General features: G+C 54.0%; 1 protein-coding gene across 33 annotated transcripts in view; it reads right to left on the bottom strand.

Annotated features, from left to right (window-relative positions):
- Positions 1-4,540, bottom strand: part of CAMK2G (calcium/calmodulin dependent protein kinase II gamma) — a 62,379-nt gene extending 57,839 nt beyond the window's left edge. For 15 of the 33 annotated variants that reach the window (XM_055275710.2, XM_063637567.1, XM_063637569.1 and 12 more), the window contains exons 1-2: positions 4,343-4,539; positions 2,936-3,030 (exon numbers count right to left, since the gene is read on the bottom strand). In XM_055275710.2, coding sequence (XP_055131685.1) covers positions 2,936-3,030; positions 4,343-4,407 — 160 coding nt within the window. In that variant the 5' untranslated portion in view covers positions 4,408-4,539. Of the gene's footprint in view, positions 1-2,935; positions 3,031-4,342 lie in introns of all 33 variants that reach the window. The other 18 variants (XM_055275695.2, XM_063637558.1, XM_063637551.1 and 15 more) reach the window with 5 other exon arrangements.
- Positions 4,541-12,146: the final 7,606 nt, after the last annotated feature.

Genomic DNA, 12,146 nt, shown 5'->3' with positions numbered 1-12,146 from the left:
GCATATGAATAAAGATAAGAAGGGAATATGAAGATTTAAAAATAAAAAAAGACATAAGGGCTCAGGCTCCTTGAGGGGGGTGCTCTTAAATCTTAAAATAACGACTTATCATTGCCATCACCTGGCCCACTAGCTCCTGCATCCAAGCCTATTTTAAATGCCTCCTTCGGCCTAGTGGAGCTAAGCTTGGAACCATGGGCTCCCTTAAGAGCCCAGCTCCACTCCTATCATGGTTCTGAAGCAAACGGAGTGACGTTATGTGACTTTCAGTGACTTTATGTAGACAGGCCCGCAGACAAAGACAGTGCTCAATGCATATCCGTATGAACTCCCCATCTTGCAACCTAGCCGCCAGTGTGGGCCTCTGAGGCCACAGTGACAAGACACGACAGCCCAAAAGAAGGCTTCCTGTCTCGATCGGACCCCCCTAGAAGACCAGGTGATTGATCCCTCTCCCTGCCTCCTAGCCACCTCACCAAGGATGCCAAAGAGAAACAGCTCTATACCCTCTGTTTATCTTTTCAGTTTGTAGCCCAGAAAATCACACACAAGAAAGATAGCAGGCAGGAAGACCCAGTGAACACAGAAAGCCCCTTCAGACCTTCACAGATGACCCTGGTGGGCCCACGACATTCCCAGACACAGAAATCCAACACCTGCGGAGGCCTAGACAGACAGCGATGAGTGAAACCCAGCCCCAGTGGCTGCACCTTTATAAAATATATAGTGTAAACTGAGAGTCTGCAGGGAAGCCATGGCCCTCACTCCCTAACCCCATGGGCACCAGCCCATGGCTACCCTGGCCCAACTCTCTCCAGGAGTTCACATCTCCCATGCCCACACCTATAGTCCAGCCCCACCTTGTTCCCTCCATCTCCAAGACAGCCCCTTTCCACTTTCCCACTTCCACACAGTACTGGCTGGCACTTACACATTCTGACCCCTCTGGCTGGCATCTGTGCCTATCATCTGTGCCTCTGTCCCAAAGGCAACCTGGCACATGAGGCCACACAACAGAGCCCAGTCTTGGCATATCCATCTTGGGAGAGGGGGAGTTGCTGTCTGAAGCATATACTTTTACACAAGAATCCTCTTCTTGTGGGGGGAGAAAAAAATCAAAGAGAAATCAAGCCTCATCCAGTTTGGCCAGGGAAAGATATCCGTTGGGAGAGATGGGACAAGGTTGAAAGGAGGTGAGGAAGGGAAAGGGATGCTATCACACAGGTCATGGAAGTTTAGGCAGGTAGGGAAGGAGTAGGAAATGAAAGCCCCAGTCAAGTAGCTGCAGGAAGTCACCACATCACCTATCCTCACATCCCAGAATTCGGCTCCCAGCCATCTCTCCTTCCCTTACCCGTGGGTCAGAGGACACTGGTGAGATGAGGAGAGCAAAGCATTGTGTCATCAACTGAAGACACCAGACGCCAGCCCTGTTTCTGATGCACCAGGGCTCTGCTGTGTGGGCAAGAGAGGTATCCGGCCTCAAGCCATCGTTCCTGCCTGCACCTTCCATCCTTGGCCAGAGGATGTCTGCCAGAGAGCCCAGCCTCTGTTGTCCCCCCACCCCCACTCCAGGGGATCTGACTGCCCACATATCTCTATGGCAACCATCCTCAGACTCAAGGTACCCAGAGAGAAAGAAAACAAACAAGTCCAACTTTATAGGCAATGCACACGAACAGCAAGAGATGGAGCTGGATGGGAGTCAGCAATTAGTGCCCTACTAGGGGGATGGAGAGAGAGTCCCCAGTCAGGGGGCGGACACGGCCCTGCTAAACAGGTCCCAGAACAACTACCAACATGATAGAAGCCCAATGTCATCTCCGTGGAATTGTAGAGCTCCTCTGAGCATTTAGGACATCTATTATGTCTCTTATCCCAGAGAAACCCACATCATTATTGGCCAAAGCCCATGTCTTCCCCAGGGCATGTGTCCCGGCTCCTAATATATTTATGGCATCCTACTGCCCAGCCCTAATTCCTTTCTCTGAGTCTCACAACCTTTGTCCCCCAGCTGCACCCTGCAGCCCTCCAAGATCTGACCTCTGTACTCACCAGACCTGTTCACAGAGCACTTCACATATTGCTGGGTCTACACCTATCAGATGAGGTGAGTTTGGCAAGCACCCAATAGAAGGTTCAGAGAGTGTAGGTTCAAGGTGTGAAAGACAGGCCCTGACCCTCCAAGACTCAGGTACTTGGGAGGATCTCGCAAGTGAGGCCCCAAGGCCTTGGCCTTTATGCTCCTCAGACTCGGAGACAGTGCAGTTCCTGCCCAAACCGGGCCTTTGGGATTTCTAGACCATGAGGCATCACCCTCCACCCAGGACAGACTACATCTGCTGCTGCACCACCAACTTTGTAATTTGATCAAAAAAGCAATCAAGTTCATCTGGCAGAATTTGTTCCTGAGAAGCCCTCGCCAGTAGCAGCCTCCCCTGATGTTTACAGATTCCCTTCCCTTGGGAGTCTGTTCTGCCGCCTGGTGGGAAGGGGAGGCTGGCTTTGTCAGAGCTGCTCACTTACTGCATTTCCATCCTAAGTCACCACTGGGGCACAGGGACCACGGAAGGCCTGCAGTAGCCACCACTGCCCCAAAAGGAGAGGTTCCAAATGCCCCAAATTAAGAGCTCCCCATTCCGTACCACCGACTACCCCCATATCCTCTACCTCCCTAAAGACGGAACTCCCTTGAGCCTTTGGGGGCCACTGCAGCTACCTGCATCTCTTCCTTCACTCTTTTGTACCTGGGCGCTTCCAGTCCCCCACGCAACTCCTTTTCTGGCTTCAACTTGACACAAAGTCCAACCAGTCTGAAATTCCAACTCCTCTCCAAGTGCTAAAACGCACAACCCCCAATTCCTGGGGCTTCCTCAAAAGAAACCATGGCCCCTGGAGGCACCCTCAGGAAGAGGTCAAGACGGGGAACACTCACCCCGGGCAGACAACTTCTTGGTATTGATGATTTTTGCTGCGTACTCCTGCGTGGACGTTTTCTTCACACACCTGCGGACCACAGAGAAAGCACCCCTGGAGGGAGAAGGGGGAAAGAACTGGGACACAGAGCAGGGTAGAGTGACATAGACACACTTCAAGTCTGGGGACGATGATGCTCCCACCACCAACCTCTAGTCACACTCACGTACATGCACACACACCAGCGCTGTGACCACCACCATCCAACATGAGGCAAAAGGACGGGGCCACCGCAGGACACTGAACAGATGTGGGTGGCGTGCCACGCTCCCACCCCCTCATCCAGTCCCTGGGCAAGGCAACAGCCTCCACCTCAGGCTGCACATCAGAAGCGGGTGGGCGACGCTGAAAACACACACCTGCTGCATCTCAGATAGCCCTGGGGTCCTGGTCAAGAGAACCAGGGCAGAAGGGAGCAGAGAGACCCTGCCCTTCTCTCAGCAGGAACAGTTGAGGGTCGGGGAAGGAAAGATTAAAAAGAGGCTATCATCCCCTGAAAGAGAAATCTCCCTCAACCATGGGGCAAAGTGAGACTCAAACCCCCCCCACAGCCGGCTTCATCTCACTGCATCCCGGCTCAACTGACAGTAAGGGAAGACAGGACACAGTCAGACATCAAGAACTCCCCTTCCCATTCTATTTTCCTTGACGTCCCCCCCAAATGGGAGCTCGCACTCTCAGCTATGGAAACGTCTAGGGGGGAGGACGGGGCGGGGGCTGCAGTGGCCGAGCTCGGCCCCGCGGGTGGGGGTGGGGGGCCGGGGCTGCTGCAGCGGCCAGCTCAGTGCAGAGGGGAGGGGGATGCTGCGGCTGCGGCGCGGCTCCCGGGACCACTGCAGGGGGAGGGGGAGGGGACGGGGTGCCGCAGCACTGCCCAGCCGCGGAGCTGGGAGCCTGGAGCGGCACTCGCGGGGGGCGGGGCCGGGCGCCAAACAGCCCCCCCACGCCCGGGCTCCGCAGCAGAGCTAGAGCTGCAGGGCCGGGGAGGGTCCTGAGTGCGAGGCGCGTGAGACCTGGGTTCAGGGTGCGGAGTGAGCAACCGGGCAGCGTTGGGAGGTGGTCGGGAGGGGGGCGCCTGAAGGGTGCGGAGGGGCGGGGCCGGAGGACACCCGGGAGCGGTCCGAGGTCTGCGGTGTCCGCGGCGGCGCGCGGGGAGCAGCGACCCTGCCAGTTGCTGCAGGGCGCGGAGGGGGATGCGGGGCAGTGCGCGGGGGGCGCGGGGACCGGAGGCGGCGGGCGGGAAAGGCGGGGGTGGGGCGGCCGAGGGGGCGCCGCAGCGGCCGGTGCAGGGCCGGGGGGCGGGGCGAGGAGCCGCATAGCGCCCGGGCGGCAGGGCAGGCAGGGGACCGCGGCGGGCGGACCGTACTTGCCAAGCTCCTCGAAGAGCTGGTAGTCGTCGGTGAAGCGGGTGCAGGTGGCGGTGGTGGCCATGCTGGCGGGCTGGCGGACGCGGCGGTGCAGCCCGCGCCGACGTCGGTGCACAGTCACCGCCGCCCGGCCGAGGGAGCAAGAGGAGGAGACGGGGCTGAGCCCAGCAGCACCGCGAGACTTTACCGGGGAGAGCGAGGGAGGGAGGGACACCCCCGCGCCGCCCGCCCCGCCCCCAGCCCCGCCGGCCCCCCCGCGCCCGGCCCCCGGCCCGCCCCCGGGGAGGGGCCTCCCGCCGCCGGCCCCGCCCCGCCCCGGAGCCGCCCGCGCTGGGCCAGGCGCGCGGGGCAGCCGACGGGAGGGGGGTCACCGCTCCTGGCCACCTGTCTGGGCAGACGGAACTGGAAGGTTCGCGTCTTATGGGCTCGTCCCGGGGCGGACCCCGCGCGGGCTCGGGAACGTGCATGCGAGGGTGCATGTGTTAGGAGTGTAGGAGTCTGGACCACTGAGCTCTCTGGACGGGCCATACACGCGGCTCCCGAGCCCCCAAGCGGGCTCCTAGCATGTGGGGAGAGAGCCAAGGTCAAGGAGCCTGTGCCAGGCTGCACGCCCGGGAGGCGCCCCCAGCCTGCGCAGAGCCAGCTGCCAGCCGCCTTCCCTCTGGGAGCTGACAGTCTAGACTTGCGCAAGCACCAGGGCCATTATTAGAAAGAAACCCTTCAGGCGCGGCTTGATCAGGGAGACCAGGCCAGGGGCAAGGATACAGGCAGGACTCTGCCTTCCTGCACCGTAACTGCAGAGATGAAAGAGTATTCTCTATCCGGCCAGAAATGAAGGGGGTGAAGTGGGAAGGCTTGAAAAGGCTTTGTGCAGTGGGGGCTAGATGAGAAAGTGCAAGAAAGGGGAAATCCCCATTTTCTTGCAAGGCACCCTCGCACTTTTATTTTCTGGCACCTACCACATTTTGTAGTGATGCGTTGACTGGTATAAGGGGCAGTAGAGCTATCTCATAGCTGTCTAAGAGTGAACTTGCATCAAACTGCCTGGCTTGTATTTCTGGGCAACTCACTGATCAGCTCTGTGACCTTGGGTAAATCACTGAATCTTTTTTTTTTTTTTTTTTTTTTTTTTTTGAGACGGAGTCTTGCACTGTCGCCCGGGCTGGAGTGCAGTGGCGCGATCTTGGCTCACTGCAGCCTCCACCTCCTGGGTTCAAGCGATTCTCTTGCCTCAGCCTCCCAAGTAGCTGGGATTATGGGCGCGCGCCGCCACGCTCGGCTAATTTTTTTGCGTTTTTAGTAGAGACAGGGCTTCACTATGTTGACCAGGCTGGTCTTGAACGCCTGACCTCGTGATCCACCCACCTCAGCCTCCCAAAGTGCTGGGATTACAGGCCTGAGCCACCTCACCTGGCTTGGAACAATAATATTACCTACCTCATAGGCCTGTGAGCATTAAATGGGCTAAGGCACTTAGAATAGTACTTGGTACCTAATTAGAACTACGTTTGCTGGGCCGGGTGTGGTGGCTCATGCCTGTAATCCCAGCACTTTGGGAGGCCAAGGCGGGTGGATCACGAGGTCAGGAGTTCGAGACCAGCCTGGCCAACATGGTGAAATCCTGTCTCTACTAAAAATACAAAAACTAGCTTCCCACTGAATTGTAGGCTCCAATAAAGCGGGGCCTCTGCACCTTTTGTTCACCATTGTATACTCAGCCCCTGACCCTCACTCAGTAAATATTTGTGGGATGGCAGAGGGAGATACCATCCCTTCTCCTGTCCCCACCATCACAAGTTGGTGGGACAGAGGCACATAACTGTCTGGATGGGGGACAAACAAGCTGGGCAGGTTCCTGACCTGCCTGGGCAGCTGTCCCCTGAGGCTGAGGCCAGCCCCAACTGGGGAGGGTGGAGCTCAGCCAGAGGCTGCCGCTCAGTCTTGATTACAGCAGGACGCCCACTGGGAGTCGGGCCTCCGTCGCCAGCAGGCTCGCTCTGCCAGAGGAGGGGGCTGAGAGGTGTCCCAGCCTCCCAAGCTGCCTCCCTGAGGGGTGGGTGGGGCAGAGCTCTCCAGGAGTGCTCCCCTCCTGTCCTGACCCAACAGCCCTGGGAGCTGCTTTGGGAACCAGACTACCCAGTAGGGGTGATTAGGGAATGGGAGGGCATGAAGCCCTAAAGGAAAAGCATTAGCAGTTCTCTTGGGAGAAGGGTAGAGAGGGCCAAGGGAAAGGGTAGCAGTGCCAGAGCACCATGCCCCACCCCTCCCCAGGGCAACAGGAAGTAAAGTGGAGAGTAAGGCCATTTCCTATCTCAAAGCACCTGGGTGAGAGCCAGGTCCCAAGTCCCAGTGTGGGGTAGGGCAATGAGATTGCATACATGGGGATGCCAGTAAGTGTTGAGTTTCTGTCATCCATCTTCAAAGCAGAAGCAACTGTGAATATCAGTTGATCATCAATGTGCCCTTCGCAAGTGCTCAAGGCAACTTGCTTCCTGACCTCCAGGCTGATACTTGAAACTTTCTGTTCATGAATGGAAGGTGGAGTGAGGAGACCGGGAGAGGTCAGAACAAGCACAGAGGCGGGCCATGGAGTCCCCTAGGAGTATCCTGGGGCAAATGTAAAACAGGACTACAACCCTGACCAGTTCATGTGCCTGCTGTGAGAGAAACATCATCCCGACTGAGGGGAGGGTTCAACACTAGGTGTTTCGGGGTAACCATATAAAGCATTTTGCATTGTGTCTCTAGGTAAAAGGAAGAGTGATGAGAAAAATATTGGGGTGAAGCCTCAGGGGTGATTCATAGTACTATATAAGTGGAGCTAGCTGTCTTTCAACAAATATCACTCCCTACCACAGGTTTGTCACTGCCTTTTACTTTTTGAAACATTCAAAGAAAGTAGAAAATTAGAATTCACACAATTAGAAGAAAACTCAACCCATCATCTTTTTTTTTCCCCCCTCAGACAGGGTCTCGCTCTGTCGCCCAGGCTGGAGTACAGTGGTGCCGTCACGGCTCACTGCAGCTTCAGCCTCCCAAGTAGCTAGGACTACAGGCATGTGCCACCACACTCAACTAGTTTTAAATTTTTTTGTAGAGATGAGGTCTCACAATTTTGACCAGGCTGGTCTCAAACTCCTAGACTCAAGCAATCATCCTGTCTTGGCCTCCAAAATTCTAGGATTATAGGCATAAGCCACCTTGTCCAGCCTCCTTTTTCCTTTGTATCTCTACTTCACTTCTCCCTTCCTCCCTCACTACTTCTCTCAACAGCGCAGCCTCTGACGCATCCACGGTGGTGGTTTGGAGCCTATAGACACTTCTGTGTGCACACACAAACACACACCCTCGCACATACACCCTCCTCTATCCCCACTGCTGTAGCGCCCACACAACCTCCAGCTACCCCACAGCAATTAGAGAGAAGATATGCACAAATGGCCGGGCGCGGTGGCTCACGCTTGTAATCCCAGCACTTTGGGAGGCCGAGGCGGGCGGATCACGAGGTCAGGAGATCGAGACCACGGTGAAACCCCGTCTCTACTAAGAAATACAAAAAATTAGCCGGGCGTGGTGGTGGGCGCCTGTAGTCCCAGCTACTCGGAGAGGCCGAGGCAGGAGAATGGCGTGAACCCGGGAGGCGGAGCTTGCAGTGAGCCGAGATTGCACCACTGCACTCCAGCCTGGGCGACACAGCGAGACTCCATCTCAATTAAAAAAAAAAAAAAAAAAAGATACACACAAATAATAACAAGCTCACCAGCTCCCTCCACTTCAGTGTCTATGGCAACCTCCTGGGGTCTTCGGGCTGGGTTGCTCTGGTTGCAGCCAGTCCCCTGGGCAGCACCAGCACTCAGGCTGTGCTCAGAGCTCAGAGAACAGGGAATGACAAAGATATCAATACCCTGATAATCACCAGAGGCACTCCACTGGGTGGGACCTTCCATCATTCAGATCTTTCTCTTTGAAGCCTGCAAAGTCTCATGTCCATGAGGGGTTTTCAATCCATATTCTAAGCGGAATCCATGGGGTTATGAGGCCAGGCCGCAACAGCTAGTCAACATATATATTGACGTTCCATGTAAGATTTGGTTGCAGTTAAGAGTCCCTGACTAAAAAGAAGTTTGGAACCCATTGGACTTCTGGGTCCTTTCCAACTCTGAGATTCTATGATTAGTTTTGGAGAATTAGGAGTGATGAGATCATGACCTGTCTCCAAGGAACTCTGAGAGAATTATTAATGGTGCAGCATTTAAAACTGGAGAGAAGATGTGATCATGGAGATAGGAAAGAGTGAGAAAGCAAATACAACATTTGTTTTGTTTTGAGACAGTGTCTCACTCTGTCACCCAGGCTGTGGTGCAGTGGTGTGATCCTAACTTACTGCAGCCTCGAACTCCTGGGCTCAAGCCATTCTCCTGCCTCGGCCTCCTGAATGGCTGGGACTACAGGTCCATGCCACTATACCCAGCTTAATTAAATTTTTTTTTGGTAGAAATGAGGGTCTTGCTATGTTGCCCAGGCTGGTCTTGAACTCCTGGCCTCAGGCTGTCCTCCTGCTTTGGCCTCTTAAAGTGCTGTGATTACAGGCATGAGCCACTGTAAACACAATATTTAAATAAGCAATCCTCACACTGGGAGGGAGTGAAGGATGCCCCTCTTTGCCCTGGAAGATACATCAGAAAAAGCCTACCAGTGGGCTTCTCCAAATCACTACTTTTTCCCATCCGTCCTGAGTCTAAAAGCTGAAAAAAAAAAAAAAAAAAAAAAGACTGAAACCACAGATTATGTCAATGACTGCAGCATATTTTTTTCTTTTTTTTTTTTAAGATAGAGTCTCACTGTGTCGCCTAGACTGGAGTTCAGTGGCGTGATCCTAGCTCACTGCAGCTTCTATCTCCTGGGCTCAAGTGATCCTCCCACCTCAGTCTCCTGAGTAGCTGGGACTACAGGCACGAGCCACCATGTCCAGCTAATTTTTTTTATTTTTAGTAGAGACGAAGTCTTGCTGTGTTGCCTGGGCTGGTCTGGAACTCCTGAACTCAAGCAGTCCTCCTGCCTCAGCCTCCCTAAGTGCTGGGGTTACAGACATGAGCCACAGCACCTGGCCTGACTGCAGTATTTCTTAGAGGAGGGGCTGAGATATTTGAGGTGAGTGGCTGAGCTCCTGAAGTTTGGGACATAGGAGATTTTGGAATGAGAGGCTGAGGTGTTTGGGGCGAGGGCTGCAGCATCTGGTGTAAGGAACTGAGGTGTCTGGAATAGAGTTTGAGGCACTAGGGATGAAGAGCTGAGCTGAGAAATTCAGGTAAGTGTAGAAATATGTAACGTGAGGAGCCGAGGGCCTGATAGGGGGGAACTTCCTTACATTTTCCAGCCAGCGGGTTAGTTCCAAAGAGCAATGTGATCCTGGCCTTCTCATCCATCAAGTCCAGGGTGTGGCCCCCTCTGCCTCTTGACCCCTCTGCCATCCTCCTATAGACTGTGAGCTTCTTGAAGACAGGGCATGGCTGATCTTTCTCCTTGTATCCCCAACACCTACCATTGAAGCCTGGCACATAGTAGGTGCTCAGTCATTTATGGAATGAATGAAGTATTGGGTGCAAGGGACTGAGATATTTGCAGTGAAGAGGCAGAACCAGTGGACAAATCTGCCATCAGAGACAGTGACAGAGCTGTCGTCACCAGAGGCACAAAGGAGGTACTGATGCAACGACTGGCGGGCGGCATGCGTCAGCGTGGACGACCTGGGCAGGAAGAGCGGCATGTGGGGCCCCCTGGTGGGCAAACGTGAGTGCGCAGAGAGGGACGGGAAGGGGAGCGTCAAAAAAAATGACAAAGGGAGGTGTGGTGAGGATGGCAAAACTCCCCAGGGTAGCTAACGTCTAGAGAAAGCTTGCTACTTACAAGGCACATGCACTAAGCACACTAAATAAGCTACTCCATTTAACCCTCACCATCACCCTGCAAGTGTGGGAGTTTTACAGAGCAGGAAACTGAAGTTTAGAAAGGTGAAGTAGCATGCCCCAGGGCATATAGCTAACACAGTTTATGGTGGAGCTGCGAGAATATGATTGAAGGGCAGTGAATAGAAAGAGATAGGGGGGTCAGTAAATTGTATGGGGGGCAATCCAGATAGGCTGACACCACCAATACCATCTAGATTGGAATCTTAAACTCAGTGTGGATTTATCTCAATCTAGTCCCAGCCCCCTGAATCCAGGCATGTACCCACAGGGGACATTTGTTCATTCATTCATTCATTCATTCTTTTTTTTTTTTTTTTTTTTTGAGACGGAGTCTCGCTCTGTCGCCCAGGCTGGAGTGCAGTGGCGCAGTCTCGGCTCACTGCAAGCTCCGCCTCCCGGGTTCACGCCATTCTCCTGCCTCAGCCTCTCCGAGTAGCTGGGACTACAGGCGCCCGCCACCACGCCCGGCTAATTTCATTCATTCATTCATTCATTTATTTTATTGAGTAGCTCCTCTGTTACAGTCATTTAGGAAACAGAAGAGGAGAATCCAGCAAAACTCTCCCTCTTGTAGTTTACATCCCTGTAGGCAGGCAGTGTGACTGGAAAGAGGTCATTTTGGACTGGAGTTAGGTCCTACTACAGAGAAAGTAAAATCAAGTAATGGGGATAGAGAGTGACGGGGTAGGGAACACAGAGGGCGCCTTTAACTGAGGTGCTCAGACCTGGGTGCTCTCTGAACGCAACTTTTAAGGGAGACATTTAGGAATAACATTTAGAAATGATGATAAGGAGGTAGTTGTTTGAAGATCCAAACAAGAGCATTCCTAGTGGAAGGGGCAGTGACAAAGTCCTGAGATAAAAAATGGTCATGGTCCCAGCTACTTGGGAGGCTGAGGCCTGAGGATCACTTAAGCCTGGGAGGCAGAGGATGCAGTGAGCCGTGATCATGCCACTGCGCTCCAGCCTGGACAACAAACTGAGACCCTGTCTCAAAAAAAAAAAAAAAAAAAAGTCATGGCGTATTTGAGGGGTGGAAAGAAGACTGGTGTGGCCAGAGTGGGCCAGAGGGCAGCAGGAGGAGAATAGGGCCCAGAGGCCCTAATAAACCCCATATCCTGGTACAACCACCCTGATGTTCCTTCTGTGGCCCCAAACTCTATAACTCGCAGGGAGCCCACAAGGGCAGGCTACCTCCATGCTCACAAACAAAGGAGACGTGAAATCCCAGCTCAGTGCAAGAAGACACCTTTATCAAGGACAGACATAAATCTGGGTCTGGAGCTAGAAGTGATGCTGTTCCTTGGCCCCGGCCACCACAAAGAAGGGTGGTAGAGATGGCCACAGGATGACCTGTCTGCACTCCAGGGACTCTGGAGGTGATGCACTGGGGGTCTCTGCAGAAACAGGCAGTGTCCCGTTAGTCCATTCAAGCAACCGTCTCCTGCCCTGGGCAAGCTTTAGTCTTAACCCCTGCAGCGGACAGCAAGAGGCCAGAAATAGGCCCTGACTTAAAGAGCTTTACTCACTGGGGACAGGAAGATAAACATGATAATAAAACAAGGATACAAGCCCCAAGATTAATACCACAGGCAGCCTCTGGGTCTTTGCACGAGTGGCTGTCTGACTCACTCTTCCCTCCCCTCTTTGCCTGTGTGTCCTCCAGTTCTCTGCCCAAGCAGCATTTTCTCAGGGTAATTTTCCCTGGCCTCTTGACCAGATCAAATTTGTGTCTTGACAGCCCCAAAACTACCACCTGCCACTTCTTCAAAGCACTCATCCCAAGTGTATACAGGTGTTTCTATGACTACAGGCCTAATGAGGGTAGGGTCTA

The sequence above is a fragment of the Symphalangus syndactylus genome, chromosome 4 (assembly GCF_028878055.3).
Source record: "Symphalangus syndactylus isolate Jambi chromosome 4, NHGRI_mSymSyn1-v2.1_pri, whole genome shotgun sequence".
NCBI classification, from domain to species: Eukaryota; Metazoa; Chordata; class Mammalia; order Primates; family Hylobatidae; genus Symphalangus; species Symphalangus syndactylus.
Note: the sequence above shows the minus strand (reverse complement) of the source record. Positions and strands in the feature narration are given on the sequence as shown.